Here is a 17,903-nt window from a genome sequence, read left to right on the forward strand (position 1 = left end):
AGGCAACATTCGGGCTAGGCACTCCTAGTGAATATTAGGCTTAGAAGTTCCACAGTAGCTTTTGAAAAGACAATTTCTTAGTGCTATATGATTCAGTCAGCGCAAGATCCCCCAGCTACTCTGTGATCAGTCTTAACCACTTTCCCTGGTGTTGCAGTATGTAAGGCCTGTCAACAGCCCAGCGGCGATCAGAAGTCTGGCACACCTCCAGTCGTGCAGTAAGTCATCTGATTCAAGCAGCAGGTCTTGAGTTGCTTCAGGATTATAGTGGTTAGACCTTGCTCTACACTCTAAGTCACACTAGGGAGAAGTTGTGCTGAGGTTCTTCCTGCTGATGTACAGCTGTAGTTTGACAATTTTGGGAGGCTCGAGGTCACTTTTTTTTCGCAATCTGTTCCCAGACACTGATGTGTTTTAGTGTGTCAGTCTTTAATGTTCATACAGAGGGTTGTTTCACATCTTGAAGTGCCTATTCCTCTGTCATGTCCTTTTGTCCAGTAAAAGGTCTGTCGCAGCAGCAAGTCCAAGCTTGATAGCCAGACCACACTGGCCATGGAAGTGATTATAGAATCACACCAGGATGTCTGCCTCTCTGATATTTACCTATTAAAAGGTTACTTTGGTCCCCAACCCTGCTTCTTATGATTACCTGGCTCTGCAGTGTCTCCCAGATCAAACCCAACATCTCTCTGATTCTGGAAAGGTAACTTGTCAGAAGGGCTGGGCACACTAACAAAGGGCCCTTTTGAAGCGCAAAAGAGCCTGGCTGTCCCTTCCTCTGGTGTATGCGTTTGTGTCTGTTCCACACAGCTTTCAGGAATGCAACATTACACAACTCTGGCTCCTCCATATCCACGTGTCTTTCCAAGCCCTGGGCTTCCAATATGGATCCCACAGGCCTCCATGTACTGTACCCCACACAAGCACACGTACAGTATAGAATCCGCACACAACCTCATACTTGCTGCCAAGCGCTACATTCTAACCTGATATAGGCCAAGGGTGAGTTAAGTGTACAGCAGCAGAACTTTACATGAGTAGGCCGATGGGTCTCTTTTGAATGATATAGTTAAAAAGGACTGGTCACTCTACTGACCACTGTTACAAAAACGGTATGCTGACACCACCACACTCTTCCTACTTAACACTAGATATGGTCAGCAGTCCTTTACCTCTACAAAGGTAATGCCTTGTGCACCACTCTCGGTCTACCAAGACTGCAGTCTGTGAGACGGTCCTTGGTAATAGCACGCATGCATGATCCGTACTCACCCATGACCAACAATCAATACCCCGGATCGAGATGTTTCTACAGCTGAGGCACTAAGGGCAGGCGTGCCTATCCATCACCATGCACAGGACGTTTCCGTCCCAGCTGGCTTTTACAAATGCTTTTCACACATAAGCTAGTTCAACTGCCTTGGTCATAATATTTCCTAAGAAGCTGACCCGAACTATAGTATCAGACATAACCTTTCCAGTGAACCAAACTGGCATATAGCTGGCCACCGCAAACACCTCAGACCTACAGTTTTGAGCATAAGCTTTAACAATAGACATCCTTAAGGCATATGTATACAAAATTACAGTTGGCTATGATGAATACTACCTCTCCTAAATCGGCCTAACAAGGATTCTCACACAGCAAACCTATAGTCCCAGTTTGTCACACTGGATGACCAAAACCATTGCATACTACTGTAATCTGTAAGACTCTGTGTAACAAAATACATCTGTAGGCTTTAATATACTCACTTAAATGCCTATCGCCTGTAACATATGCTTTTCACGGTAAATATGCCAGGCCTTGTACCTTTATCATAAAATGTCATTATAAACCGATCGTGGCCTATAACAATGAATATTAACTTATCCTCGTAGCCTCCCCCTCAGCATCCGTAAAGAAACCAACCTGCTGCCATTCCGCAGGCTACTGAAGACCTGGCTCTTCCCCCAATAATTCCCCCCAGGAGCATTTCAAGCTGACACGACAGCGCTGGGACGCCCTTTGGTAGCTACGCGCTTTACAAATCCAAAATCAAATCAAATCAAAATCAAACCAACTCCTTTCTGCTGTAGCGAGTATAAACTTTGCCACAAGCCAGAAAGGGGAATACAGGCAACCTTTTTGGTGGAAGCATACCAATTCATCTCAAACAAATCCTGTGCTTGTGAAACCAGTGTGTGGGTAGGACTCTGAAAGCTCTTTTTTGTTCATCACATAAGGTGAAGCGACAGTTGCACCGTCAAGCCAGACCTAAAACTCCATGTCTAGTATTGTAGTCCTGTGCTGCAATCTTAAGTCTAAAGCTAATGACTGCCCTCCTCCCATCTATTCTGCTGCCAGACAAAAACAAACACTGTGAACATATATAGTTGTGTAAGACCTTTTAATAGAAATGCAGACAATAATTTTCAATTAAAATGACCATTACATTTGAACAGAAATACAGTTTCACTGATAAAACTATAGTTGGAGGAGTCTAACAGGATATATTGATACATAATTTGCACAGTCATAAGAAGAAAGTGAAGGGACTGGTTTCCCAGGACTCCTTTGATTTGGCGATTGGAAGTTGGATGAGTTTGCAACCATCTTTTTATTTTGTATTTAATCGTAAGGAGGAACACATGGAAAATGAGCTGTCCCGTCATTTGTGGAAACTTGGAATATTTTAGTCCTGTTCATGTCTTGTGTAATTTAAGTTTTTTTGTTTTTACCTCTGCACCAGAGATTTCTAAAACATTATGGAATGTACATGTATACATAGATAGGCTCATGCAATGTATGGTAAAGTAATACATGGTTGATTGTCATGACCCTGGTAACCTTTATTTCATTCTGGCATGAATGTTTCTAATATGAATTCATCCCTACAGCATACCACTTCTCTATTGTGAGATTTAGGTATCCGAGGCCGTTGATGGCATCACAAGAAAACTGATCTCCTTACTGGCTCTATAGCGGAGGAAATGAGCGTTGCCTTGCACTCAGATGACCCCATGAGAAATTAATGGCTTGAGATAATTAATTGATTTTTGAGAACGAAGGCCAGACATAAATTCGATGAGACACTTCTGTACTAGCAGTGTTGTCCGGTAGTATCTCCAGAAGCTGTTGTACGGCCTGCATTTCAACGATTCAGAGGTGCAGGGAAGGCTGTTGATGATTTTTCTGCTCAGGGTGAGGCTTTCTCCTTTTAACAGGTTCAAGGTACATTTTCCCAAAAAACAGTAAAATGACTTCAAAAATAGGTAGGCCCACGATTCTCCAAATAGTCCCCGCATCTATATGTACATTTGGTATATGTACATTCACATACCTGAACTACATACGCAGTGTGACATGCACCATGAATATTACTGGAAATTGAATTGAGGCGCAAACTGGAATCTGCAAAGTTTGCCTATTCCATAGCGCGGTCAAGGGCTGGCCATTTTATTACTTTAATTGTAATTTCCTTTATTTACTTACGTTGCCCAGTTTCTTACAGGTGCTGAAACTAAGACGCAGCTCTAAAAAACATTAGCATTAACATTGGTCCCTCCCGTTGACATGCACATATTAATAGCACAGATCTGCTACAGACTTATTTCCTTCTGCCTTGTAAATTGTAGTGACATGCTAGTGTCTCACTGCCATGAGCCATAGAAATTGGGCTAGCATGCTACTATTATACCCTCCTGCACCATAAAGATGGGAATAAAGAAGCATAAACTCAAAACAGTATTTTGTTTTGTTGTTGTTAGTTGATTGAACATCAAACATGTTGCTCTCGGAATTGCTAGAACATATGGACTGCTTCGGGCTTCTGTTTTCTGCAGTGTTTTGTTCGTTTTTTTTTTTAATTTGTGGTCTTGCAACAGACTACAGTCAAAAGTTCAATACTCTTGCATTGTTCCCACGAATCATCCCATAATACCAACTTTATTTTTAGCCTCCACTTTCAAATTTCTTCATGTTTATGGAACATTTTATACTTTTCAATTTTACATTTTACTTCTCTATTTATGGACACTTTAGCAGTCTGTTAATATTATTTAATTTTCTAAGCAGCCGTGGACCCCCTTTGTAGGTATCACGGGTCCACAGGTTAGGAACCACTGGACTACACTGCATATGCATATGGTACTACATAGTTGCCTTTGAGACAGCCCGTAGCTGGTGCAGACCCGCAGAGATTGATTCCTTTCTTGTCTATCAGTTCCTTGCTCTCTTTATGATGACTTTTCTTCAAAATGTGTGTATGTCCCGCTCCTAGTGCATAGCTCATTTAGCCTTGCTTTTCATTTGATAGTGTATGCTTTCCCCATTTCAGTTTTTAGGGCTCGCCTGCTGATGCGCTTGCGCATAGCTGGCGAAGCTCTATAGTGGCTTATCCAGAGTTTAACCACTGGCGGTTCCATGCAGTGCATGTGCTTTTTAGGTCATTGCGCAAGCGCAAGCCCTAAAAAGCGCGTGCACAATGCCACCAGCCGCCGCCTGCCAGCCCAGCCTCCCTCCCACAAGCTTCTCAGCGTGCGCTCTGCATTTCTCCTCCCAGCGCCGGCCGTACTTTCAGTTTCACGGCCGCCAGGCCGTGTCTCCTTTTATGCTCTCATCGAAAATATCCAAACATTAACATGAATAGAGAGTTTGAAATGTCCAAGTCTACTCACAAGGGCTTCACCAGTTCGCCCCCAAGAGTCTTGATTTAGTAACATTTATTTTTTTAGTTTCAGCGCATTTTCACACGTGCATTCGCATTCCTTGTTTTCCTTTCATTGTGCCTGTGCTTGGCAATGTTAGCAGCAGACCGTGAACTGCTCGCACCCACCCTCTTGTCTTATTCCAGAGCTCCAAGCAGATGAGGACAGCGAATGCCTCTTAATGTGTTTTACATCAAAGGCTGACGGGAGTTCTGACAGTCCGCATGTCCGTCTTGTTCTATTTCTTATTTCACCCGGCCGTCTCTCCAGGGCAGAAGACGCTGCCTCAGAGCCCTGCCAGGGCTGCAGCTGCCCGGCATGGTGTGCACGTGCAGACTCAACCCACCATACCCCGAGCTCTGGCTCTTCTTCCCCTCCCTCTCTCCCTCTACCCTCTCTCCTTTTCCCTCTCTCCCTTTCCCTCTCTCCCTTTCCTTCACTTCCCTCTCTCCCTTTCCCTCTCTTCCCTCTCCTCTCTCCCCGTCTCAGTCTCTCTCTCCCCCGCTCTCTCTCTCTCCTCTCTCTCCTCCCTCTCTCCCCCTCGCTCGCCTCTCTCCATCTCTTTACCCTCTCTCCTCGTTTTTTCCCCTCTCCCCATCTCCCACTCAGCACCACCACAGCATCACTCGGCACCACCACAGCATCACTCGGCACCACCACAGCGTCACTCGGCACCACCACAGCGTCACTCGGCACCACCACAGCGTCACTCGGCGCCACCACAGCGTCACTCGGCGCCACCCCAGCGTCACTCGGCGCCACCCCAGCGTCACTCGGCGCCGCCCCAGCGTCACTCGGCGCCGCCCCAGCGTCACTCGGCGCCGCCCCAGCGTCACTCGGCGCCGCCCCAGCGTCACTCGGCGCCGCCCCAGCGTCACTCGGCGCCGCCCCAGCGTCACTCGGCGCCGCCCCAGCGTCACTCGGCGCCGCCCCAGCGTCACTCGGCGCCACCCCAGCGTCACTCGGCGCCACCCCAGCGTCACTCGGCGCCACCCCAGCGTCACTCGGCGCCACCCCAGCGTCACTCGGCGCCACCCCAGCGTCACTCGGCGCCACCACAGCGTCACTCGTTCAAATATGTCCTTTCAATGTTTCAAGCTGTTTTCAAGCTTTATTACAAATCAAAAAAAGATGTTAATATTTCACTTCTGTTGGATTTTCGTCACAATAAAAAACACTTAACATAATCTTCCCAAAAGTTATTTACAAAAGTTTAAGCTATTGCCATTACAAATTAAATACATTATTTAAGTATTAATTATTTTAAAAAATTAAAAGCCATTGTTATTTGTAATATCAATACATCTAAGTCCCGTAAATATAAAACATGTTGCATTACAAATGCTATAGGTGTCACATTTGCGAAAGTTATAACTATTGGCATTGTAAATGACAAAGCTATTAATTTAGCTATTTTAAAAAATAACACATAAATAATAAAAATGTCATTTATAAGACCAATAGCTTAAACTTTCCTAATGCGAGCCCTGTTGCATTTCCAATGCTTGTTTTATTGAGCATTCCAAAGAAGTACATATGCTACTCCTTCCTCTGCTTTCATGCTGAAGAGTGTGCTTGTGTGCATTCTGTGCTCCCCAAACCTCACTTGATTGTGACTACCCCCAACCTCTCTGCCATTGTCCGTGAGGGCTGCCGTTTGCAATGCAATAGGTATTGCGTAATTCCTATTGCATTGCAAATGCTTGATTTTTTTTTTTTTAATATTCTCAATTAATGGAAATGCTTTCCACTGTTCTAAGGTTGAAGCTATTGACTTTCCCAATGCTGCCATATTATGAAAGCATCTAGCATTGGTAGTGTCAGATTCAACACCTCAAGGCATGGAAAAAGCAAAATTAGTTGGTTTTGTCAGGCCATGTGTGTTTTTTTCTAAGATCCGTATTCTTATGTCTGGCATGTCATCTTTAAGCTGTGAGATTAGTTACCCATATGTTTCCTACTATACATCCCATAGTGTTCTGATGCACCCCTAGATTATACCTTTTTCCTCAGTTGATTGATTGACAACCTACTGCAAACCAGGGTGGATGGTGATTCTATGTCAGGACCCAAATGCCATTCAAACAACTTCAGAAAAACTACAATTGCCATGAATCACCAGGAATTAGGTTAACAGCAAAAACAGGCAAGTCCTTGTAGACAGTTCAGCCACATCCAATCATAAGACCGCTCCTCCTATGTAACTCCTTGTCTGTCCTTGGCCTCTAACTTCACTGATAAAGCAAAGTTCCTTTTTTGTCGCTGTTCAATGTCTGTCCGAGTGAGGCTTATGTTGTATGTGTACACTGGAAATAGTTTACTGTTTAACGTGTGTGTGCACTACAGCAGTGGCGGCTTTGAGGGATCAGGGGTGGCTGGTAAGGGGGGTAAATCATTTTTTAAATTAAACTTCGACCTCCTCACTGCGTCCTCCATGTTGTGTGTCTCCACTCCTCCCTCCGGCCAGAACAGGAAGCACCCAGGCGCCCCTGAGCCAATCTCTATGCTGAAATGCGCGTTTTGATTTGTTGGAACGCCTGGTTCGGTGCTCGACCGGGGGCCTGGGCATGTTCTCCACCCAGGCTGTAATGCAGCCTGGGTGTAGAACATGCTAAGTGCGCATGGATGTTTGGCCGGCCTGTGATGGCTGGCCAAATATTCATGTGAACTTAAGGAGTGAAAACCATTCTTCCCCTCCCCTGCTCTGTCAGAAGAGCAGCCCCGCCCGCAACAACAACAAAAATGATAACATTGAGTTATCAATTTATTTTTCCTAACACTGCTGAAAAAGCAGTGAGGTGACACTCCTCCGCCTTAGCGGAGGAGCTCCCTCTGTCCTACCGGCCGCAGGGTGCTTTGCGCTCTTTTTTGTGGCTGAAATTTATGGTGATCTCAGTGTGCGGCTCACACTGAGGTGGGATCTACCCCCTGCTAGGGGCCGTAGCACAGATCCGCATTAGGCTCTGTTGTTGTTGCAAAAAGAGCAATTGATGGACTTTTGCGACCCTTTGCTCTGTGCTAAGACCTGTATGTTAAAACAGTGCACTCCCAGCCACCATTTTGAGTTCACATGCCAGTGAAACCAGCCCCCCTGCCCCCCCCCCCCCCCCTCTCCAGCAACAGGGATTTTTCTACATCAGCAGGGGGTGTAAAGTTGTATTCAAACAGTATTGTTAGATTTCAAGTTAGTGGGGCCCTTACCTGCTGAAGTCCAAAGTGTGGATTGAGCCTGTCTGTCTCCTAGGGGATTCTGAACAGGAGAAGCAGCTTCCAACTCCCTGGCCAGTAAACCTTGTCTGAGGTCGCTGGGACCTTATATGGTATGGTCTGATATTGTTTGGTAGATGTGTACACTGATTGGTGGTTGTATCTGGTGTTTCTATTGGGTTAGGGTTAATGTACTCATTGGTTGGGTATTTGAGGGTTCTGATTGGTTTCTGGGTCTGATTCAACCATTGTAGGGTTGGGACTAGGGCTAGGGTTAGGATTTCCATTGGAAGTAGGGACTAGGGCTTTCTATGTTATTGGTTGTTGGGAGTAGGGTTGGGACTAGGGCTAGGGTTAGACCTTTAATTGGAAGTAACGATTAGCTCTTCTGGTGTGATTGGTTGCTGGACTAGGTGTGTGACTAAGAGTAGGGTTAGGCTTTCTATTAGAAGTAGGGACTAGGGCTACCTGTGCCATTGGTTGCATGGACTTATTTTAGGAATACCTGTAGGGCTAGGGCCTTTATTGGACGTAGAGATCAGGGTTTTTGAACTGATTGATTGCTTGGACTAAGGCTAAGATTGGCTGTAAGGTCCTGGTCTCCTATTGGTTCCTAGATTTTAGGGCTAGTGTTGTGATTGTATAGTGTTAGGACTAGGGTTCCCAATGGCTGAAGGGGTCACCTGATACTAGGGCCTATAAAAAAGGCCAGGCTGAGGGCGTCGCAGCCCGGTCGTCGAGGCTAAGGGCAGAGAGGACAAGGGCAGTTGGCTGTATGAGCCTGTTAAGGGCAGAGAGGACAAGGGCAGTTTCCTGTTTGAGCCTGTTCGAGGCTGGTCAGGACTAGGTCCAGAAATGCTGCCCTTTTTTTCATTTAGCAATACCCAGCCTACACCATCCACATCCACAAACAGAGCAACACACTCACACCAAATATACAGCACTCACAACACTATGCACATATTAATGTACCAGCCTGCACTACAAACCCAACCAAACCACATCTACACACCCTACTATCCCAACTACCACACATATCCACCATCACCTACAAACAGTACACAACTCTATCCTATACCACTAGCCAATACACCCATCACTAACACAACACCAATCAACACCATACATAACTACATCCCATTCAGACACACTCTCCCTGCTGTAATTATACCTAACACACACTGCACACCACCACACTTTGTAACTCTTGCAACACATATACTTTCAATGTAATTATGGATCTACATATTTATCACTTATTCTAATTTAGCATTTCCAATGCTCTACCCTGTTTCTCAGCCTATACTTCGCTCAATGTATCTTCTAGCCCAACCTTCTGACTCATCTCAAACTTCTTCTCCTACTCCTTCCAATGCACTACTCTATCTCTCACCCTATACATCTATCAATATATCCTCTACATCCACTCTCATTTGTCTCGCTGTTCTCCAGTGGGTTCTGCCATTGAGTCTCATGATGATATGTTTGGGGGGGGGTACCCACTGGCTTCCCTCCCATGGGAGGATGAATACTACCAGGCAGTTGATGCCTCCATATACAGGGCTGTAGAGGTGCCTATGGCACCTATGGAACAACTCCTAACCCAGCAAATATGCCAAGTTAGCGAGTTCTCCCCTCCACCACCCCTCAAGACTCAAATCCTGTTTCCAATAAACGCCCCCGGGAGGCGGGGTGAATTACCACGCTTTCGATAGCCTGCAGGATGATTTCTTGGCCCAGAACCAGCCCACCATTCCTCCCTGGGGTTCTACTGACCCAGATGCTTCCACCCCGCTCCTCACCCTGGTGATGAGGACAAAGCTGCTTCCAGGCCATGGCGCTGCGCTCCTCCGGCCCCAGGGGCGGGCTCTGACCCCATAGAAGGGGATGATGATTCGGACATGCTAGATCTGGATGAAATTGCGCACACTCGCTCTTCGGAGTGGGCCTCCTCTTCAAAGGTGGTGAAATATGTGGTGGCCAGGATCACAGCCTCTCTAGGCAAGGAAGCCCAAGGCTGAGTGCCTGCGCCCGTCTTTGGAAGGGAAGGTCGCTCTGACGCCGGAGTTGAACCGTAAGAGGGCCACTTTTTTGGCAAAATCTATGAAAGATCCAAAAAAGGGGATCAATAGATAATTGTGCGAGTGTCAGGATAAACTCCTGGACGTTCTTGGCCCGTTCACCAAGATCGTCGACATGGCAGAGGACGCCAAGTCCTTGGGGGGCCTAGATTTCCCCAGAAATCCTTTCCGTATGGGTGCAGTGTGCCATTATATTTATTGGTAATGCCAGCTGCGCTCTGTCCAGTGATTATCGCCGTTCCTTGCTCATAAATATGGATTCCAAGTTGGGGGATTTAGCGGATTCAGAGGCAGGAGCTATACCCCAGGGGGCTACTCCTTAGGTAGCCCTTTATCAAGGAATTGGGCAAATTTGTAAACTATAACATCGCTGGATAAGGCCCAGTCCTCCATTAAAAAAGTATTGCTATATTGGGTTTTCAGGGGGCCGGTCGAGGCAGGGGCAGTTAAGCCGGACAGGCCTCCTCACAATACCCCCACCCCACGCAAGGGGGCAAGGCTCCCAGAGAGGACAATACCATGACCAGACCCAGTTTGCTCATTTCCACCTGAGGCTGGCGTTTACGGGTCCGTGGAGTCCAAGGATATGACCAGTCCACCAATTCCGATGAGTGTTCACCCTTCTTCCCTCATAAAGGTAAGGGGCCGGCTGGCAAATTTTATCCATGTCTGGCGATCTATCACGTCGGATGCATGGGTCCTGCAGACTGTACAGGTGGCTCTCTCACATGGAAGCCTGGAATGGAAGGGCGCTCTTTGGCTCCACTGCCGACCTCGTTATGGAGTCCGACACCAGCAGGTTAGGCTGGGGCGCTTGATGTGGATATTTCTCGATGGGCGGTGTGTGGTCTCCGCAAGAGCAGACTTTACATATCAACTGTTTAAAGCTCTTGGCCAGGTTGTTAGTAGTCTGATGTTGGACAATGAACAATATCCAATTGTGCGTGCTCCTCAAGATGGACAAAATCTCCGCAGTGCGATATATCAACCATCTGGGAGGCACCTGTTCAAAGGCGCCTTCGGATATAGAAACCATTTTTTGGCAGTTTTGTCTGGAGAACTAGGTCTCAGTCATTCGGAGTACCTTCCCGGACAGGATAATCTGGTGGCGGACTGGCAATCGCGCCATTTGTGAGATGCCAGCCTTTGGCAGCTGAACCCAGAGCTCTTTGCCACTCTTCAGGCCTGGTGCAGTCCGTTTTCAGTGGACCTGTTTGTGTCTTGTCTGGGTAATCGGCTGCCCCAAGCAACATGATCACCAGGGTCAAGCCCAAGTCAGGCGTCAGCAAGCGGAGGTGGTGCTGATCACCCCGATCTGGAAGTCTCAAGTGGGGTTTCCAGTTCTACTGGAACTTTCTTAGGATTCTCCAGTCCAACTCCCCCTGTTTCCGATGCTTCCACTCAGTCCAGATCTCCTCCCCCATCAATTGGTTCTGGAAGGCTCCTTACATCTGATGGCATGGAGGATTTCAGGCGTCTGGTTGGTGCCAGCAAGCCTTTCCAGCAAGGCTGATTAATTCTTGTCAAAGGCCTGGTCGCCAGCACCAACAAACTGTATTGTTCTGCTTGGACGCAATGGTGGTGTTGGTGTGTGTAACGGGGTTGTGATCCCGGGGGCACCGAGCTAGTCCACGTTTTGAATGTTTATGCAAATTTTGCGAAGGTGGGGTTGGCATACCACTTGATTAATATTTTCCACTATTTCTGCGGGGCGTGCCAATCTGGATAGAGCCCCGGTGGGGAGCACCCCTTTGTTCTCCACTTGCTCTGGGGGATTCAGTTCTCACTCCCACCCCCCGCCCCCCCCTCCCCCCCCCCCCCAGGACCAAGATATTCGGCTCTCTGAGATGTGAACGAGGTGCTTAACCTTTTCCGTTCCTGGCAACCGAACAGGTACTTACTCTGCAAAGCCCTGTTGGTGAAGCTAGCCATGTTTTTTTGCTTGATCTCCTGTAGGCTTGTCTAGACTGTATGGGCCCTGGACATTACTTGATTAGTATTTTCTCCTACGGGAGTCTCATTTACAGTTAGCAGAAGGACGAAGTCCAATACCGGGTCATTGATTTGCTGTCCTTTCGGATTCCCGTAAGTTTGTGTGGTTCAATGCCTCAAAGCTCATGAGGACATGTCCACAGCATTTCGACTTCTGGGGGAGAGGCAACTTCTAATTTCACTCCGGAAGCCCCAAAGGGTGGTGTCTTCCATGACCATAGCCCGCTGGGTTTGGTGGGTCATGCAGGAAGTGGGTGGGCCTGTGGATTTTTGGCACGCACTCAGCGTGAGTGGCAGTGGTCTCAAACGCACTATGAATGTGGCTGATTGGTCTCTGATTCTACCTTCAAATTGTTCTATTTTGAGCCAGTGTTGGATATGGCTCTGCTTGTTGTGGGCAAGCTTTAAACTAGCATAATCCTCGCCTCTGGGTCCTGACCTAGAATGAAAAATGTCCTAGCTACTGTAACAAAGTTTCAATTCTATTAAGGACTCGGAGGCAAGGATTATCGCACCCATGGAGCCTTCTCACAATTCACCCACTCCATGACTTGTTGGTATTGGCATTTCCTTTCTAACTTTTTTTGGTTTATTGGTATGGTGTTTAATATAGTTGGATTATACAATTGATATACGGTGTTGATACTTGTGGTAATAAAGTGGCCTTTTTATTATGGTATTGGCCCATGGATACTCTGTGGTAACTGGTTCCTATTTTACAGATTCAGATTCAGGACCAGTGAGAATAGAGCTGTGGCATGATTTGCGCGTCAAGAGACTCGGGGCTCGCAGACAAGGAGTTACATAGGAGGAGCGGTCCTATGATTGGATGAGGCTGAACTGCTCTGACAGACTGGTCTGTTTTTGCTGTTAACTAAATTCTTAGAGATACATTGGAATTGTAGTTTCTATGAAGTTGTTTAAATGGCTGTTTTTTTTTAATTAAAAACGAAGTAAGTGGAAGTATAATTCTCGTCTCCGAGGCTTGATAGAATTAAAACTTTCGTTACGGTGGCTAGGAAATTTTTCATTAGTGTGCTGTTGCGGTCTCCACTCTACATTGAAGACTAATCCTGCAAAAGGATTCCGATCTGATCAGTGCATCGCTACTGCAAGGAATCCTAAACCCCTTGGCCAGGATGACTGCAGAAATACTGAAATAGTTTCTGGCCACATATGCTTTCTCGATAAGCTGAGGAGGCGACGTCTATAACTGCTCAGCCTCTGGGTGGAAAATATTTAAATATTGACAGCCAAGAAACCGGAATAGTGCAATGTCAGCAAGTAAAACTTGTGCCTTGGCCCAAAATAAACGCAGTGCTCATAAATTCGAGCTGTCCAGATGTCGGTGGTGGTCTGCCAAATGTTCTAATTTTCATACTGGCCGATTACTTAAGAACGTTTTCCTGTGCTAAACATGCAGCAGGCATAACCAGGAGAACCGGAGCTGAGTCCACAAGACGAACTATGCATTACTGAAACTGAATGAAAGCTTGCTGCTATTATGTGGTATACACCCCTTCCTGTGTATTTTCACCTTTCAGATTAGCCTGTTACACAGTGTAGAGGTACTGGTTTCTCTTGCCTGGTCAACTTGAAGTCACCTTGAAGAAGAAAAGCCCCTTGAGCATCTTGGTGTTTCTGCCCTTGTAAAGGTGATGTGAGGCCGAAGAAAAGTGGTTAAGTGTGAAAAAGGTCACGGAGATGTACGATAACATTGGTCCTTTGTAGAGGAAACCTTGCTGCCTTTAACTGCCACGTTTAGTATTGCCCATTCTCTGCACCTGGTAAAAATCGGGCTCTCCAGGCGGCACCCCTACATCCCTTACAAATACTACCTCGAATAGTATTTAAATGTGTAGGCCTTTGAAAATGTTAAACGTATCAACCCTTCTGTTGGGATGGTTGTTCCGAAATCAAAAGCCAAAAGGAACCCCCTCTTCAAAAAAGGTTGAATCTACCTCCTGCTTTCAAATATTAATAGGACTGCTCGAGAAGGCTGTCCTTTGCACCCACCTGTCTCATGCCCTTCCTCTCAGTTGTTACCAGATGGTCTGGAAGTGTAACATAGCTACTAAGGTCACGTATTCCCTGTCCAGTCAGGTCCGTTCCTAGCATAAGTGGAACGGCTACTGTAACTTCTCAAGACTACAGCAGCCGGCCTTACCACACAATACCTGACTAAACTTAAGCCTGGGTCAGGCGGGTATGTCCAAAAGCCCATTTTATTTACATTTCAACTTCTTTAGTGCCCTGCGCAAGATAACCGGGTTAGCCAGGATACTTCACTCCAGTCTGGATGAAAGTAAGCAAAACAGTCATAATAGCCGTGCACAGTGGTTTATGGTCCCAGCTCCAGGCAATGATTTTCTACGCTATTTGGAATCCTGTTTTAGTTTTCTACGACATTTATCTGATTCCATAGCACTGCTAGTCTTGGTGTTGAATCCGTGTTTACACGTGGTCTCAGAGCAGCTTATGGCATAGATATTCATGGCTGATCCAGGTTATTCACCCCAAGATCACCACCACCTTCAGTCTTAACGTAGTTATCAATCTGAATGTGTTATGTTTCTTCTCGTTGAAGTTTTCTTAGGGGCGTCTCTTCGGTCTGTTCTCTAGTTCATCAATAATTTCGGCTCAGAGTCTACAGGCTACCTGCTGGAGCCATGTTGCAGTCTGTTCTACCTTTCAAGTCGGTCCTTTGCACTTTCAGGATCCATTTTAATTCAGTTCTTATGGGTATTTTCAGTCGGAGTTTTCAACAAAATAGTTTATTTTGTTAGAGGCTAAAGAAAGAGTGGCAACTCTGTATCTATCTACTTAAGTGGCTCTGCCTCCTACTTACTGTTCGTTATCTGGATTTGTGTGTGATACTTACTCTGCATGTTTTTCTAAAGATATAGTTGACTTTATGCTGTTCCTCATTGCTGAAGTATTGGTATTACAAAACGGTGAGACTGACTAGCCCCACTTCTGATAGCTAGTCCCCGCGACCCACCCCTGATAAATGACTTGGTCGTCTCCAACGCGAGATTTGCTTAGTCCTTTCTGTGCACACATGCTTTAGTAAAATATTTTGTTGAGTGGAATGTTTATTTAAAGTTGGTTTGGGTTGTATGCTTGAAAAATGGATTCGGTTAGATATGTGCTCTGTATCAACCTGATTGATGCCCCAGGGTAAGTCGTGCGCTATATAAGTTTCATTCATTTCATTTCATTTCATTGTACTCTGCAGAAACATTTTACTGTTGCTGATGGTGAAGTCGAGCTAACTTCTGTTTAGTTCTCAATTTGGGGAATTTAATGCAGAAGCTTATATGTTATTCTTTTACTGTTAGGACGTCAAGCTTTCCGGGCTCTTACTACATTCAGACTACAATTTTCAAAAGTATGGAGCAAAGTGTGTGGGTCATCTGTAAAGTTTCCACTACCACAAAGACGTTGAGGTTAAAAACAGAAACCTTATGAACTTTTCTTCACTTCTTCTTTCTTCTCCAGTTCCGAGCACTAGCACCAATGTACTACAGGGGCTCTGCAGCAGCGATCATTGTATATGACATCACAAAAGAAGTAAGATATGTGCTTTATTTAAGCTTTGTTAACCAAAAATGACTTTGATTTTGCTTGACCGGAAATTAACTGCGTGCCTGCCTCTCTTCTCATTCACAGGAAACATTTGTGACTTTAAAGAATTGGGTGAAGGAACTGCGCCAGCACGGTCCCCCCAACATTGTGGTAGCCATTGCTGGAAATAAGTGCGATCTGAATGACGTCAGGTAAAAACAGCCTTTTTTCTAAGATCCCGTTTCGTATAATTGTGCTTTCATATCTCTTATTTTGAATCTTGTGTTAAAGCAGCATTGTGAAAAATAATTAGCCTCTGATGGGGTGGTCAAAAGACTGAAACATCCAAAGGGCATGCCTAGATGCAAATAAATGGGCAGTGAAATATGTATCATAATCTCATAATGTGGCCCTAGGCATTTGAGTCTGCTCCCCACACTGATTTCTGCAGGAGCTTAAGCCAACATTACACTGTGTGCCTATTTACAAGTGGCAGCAAAGAGATTACTGACAGGGAAATCGATTAAGAGCAAACCTCTTATCAAATGACAACAGAGGTTGTGGAATAAATTATATGAAATTTTAAGAGGCAAAAAGTGTTATGCAATAATTGAAAACTTTTGTCTTTTAGAGAGGTCTTGGAAAGAGATGCTAAAGACTACGCAGATTCTATACACGCAGTGTTTGTGGAGACGAGTGCCAAAAATGCCATAAACATAAATGAACTATTCATAGAAATTAGTAAGTACTAGTATTTTCCATGTTGTTTCTTTCTGACATTAAACCATGTAGGGAAGGCGCTGTGCTGTCAAGTGGTGGGATTCTGAGTGTCTTGATTTCCTCTGGTTAATCATTTCTGTCCTCTGTGATTTTGATTTTTATTTTCTGTAGCATAGGGTCTACTGTGCCTCCCTTTTCAGGTATGATAGTTGCCAATGATATTAATCTATGACTTGTGCTTTCGCCTTTTACATTGTTTTCATGTAATATTTGAATTCTGTGATATTTATCGTAGCTTTTTTTCATTGTTTATCAGTTTATGTACTTTCTGCATCAGAATTGATTGAATGACCAAATAGTATTTCAGTCTTCAGCCACCTTGAACAGGCGTCTACGTGCTTTTTACCTTTCTCTCGTTCTCGTTTAATTTAAAGCCGATGTTACCCAAGTTCAGTTTTTGATTCATTTTGTGCTAAATTTGTTTATCTTGTTTCATCATTGACACCATGTTATTTCACATATTTTTGCATGGCGTCAGTGTTATTTGATATTACAATGTGATATGATACTTTCAAGAAGCCCATCATAAGAAGCGCATATTGAAAACCGTGTTCCACAGTGGCTACTAGCTAGCTAGATAATACTTGGCCCCTCTGATCCTTCTGCATTGGTAGTTTCATGTTTACTTTGTGTGAGTATTTTGGGGACCTTATCTGCTTCTAATTTATGTTGAGGTTTTTAGGGTGACGGACAGACTGTGCATCTTCCAATAATCACAGCTGAATAAGACCGGATGCTTGCAATAACATGCCTTATGTTTCATTTGATGTAAACAGAGGTACTTCTACAGAAAATAAATGTTACGTTCTGAATTAGGCAGCCATCTTTTCAGTTTTTTCCCACATTTATCTTGGCTTTCAAATATCTGCAATTTAACACTTGTACAACAGTGATGCTGGTTATGTATCAGCCAAGTGGCGTTAGTGTATTTACTTAAGATTTTTGATAGAGCCAACATGTGGCCATTTTGAATAGGAGGGGGTGGGTGCACACTCCCTCATACCCCAGCCCTCAGTTTGCCCTGATGCATCATAATAAATGCAGTGCATGATAACACTTTCTTCGGTGTCAGGCTTTAGTTTTTCACCTTCTTGGTGCAGCCAATGCTGTGTATCTCTAGACACGTGTTTCAGGATAATTGCTCTTCTTCAGTAGAGAGCAACACTTTTTTGGGGGGTGCTGGAGATGCTGCCCAAAGTCTTCAGGTCTCGGTACCACTTGCTAGGCACAGGTGCATCAACTAGAGCTCATTAGCTCAAAGGAGCCTTTTCAGATAGGAGGTGGTGGGCGCACACTCCCTCATACTCCAGCACTCAGTTTGCCCCAATGCATCATAATAAATGCAGTGCATGATAACACTTTCTTCGGTGTCTGGCTTTAGTTTTTCACCCTTCTTGGTGCAGCCAGTGCTGTGTATCTCTAGACACGTGTTTCAGGATAATTGTCCTTCTTCAGTAGAGAGCAACACTTTTTTGGGGGGTGCTGGAGATGCTGCCCAAAGTAGTCTCTGTACCGAGGCAGTTTTGAACCTGTGACAGCACAACTAAGGGCAACCGAAGCCTACAATTATTTGTGGACAAACTGATG

General features: G+C 45.3%; 1 protein-coding gene across 1 annotated transcript in view; it reads left to right on the forward strand.

Annotated features, from left to right (window-relative positions):
- LOC147706081 (ras-related protein Rab-22A) overlaps positions 1-17,903 on the forward strand; it is a 185,303-nt gene that overhangs the window by 140,838 nt on the left and 26,562 nt on the right. Inside the window, exons 4-6 of the mRNA XM_086932524.1 lie at positions 15,471-15,542; positions 15,642-15,748; positions 16,168-16,277. Of these exons, the coding sequence (XP_086788650.1) occupies positions 15,471-15,542; positions 15,642-15,748; positions 16,168-16,277 (289 nt within the window). The remainder of the gene's footprint in view (positions 1-15,470; positions 15,543-15,641; positions 15,749-16,167; positions 16,278-17,903) is intronic.

Source organism: Lissotriton vulgaris, chromosome 7 (genome assembly GCF_964263255.1).
Source record: "Lissotriton vulgaris chromosome 7, aLisVul1.2, whole genome shotgun sequence".
Lineage (NCBI taxonomy): Eukaryota > Metazoa > Chordata > Amphibia > Caudata > Salamandridae > Lissotriton > Lissotriton vulgaris.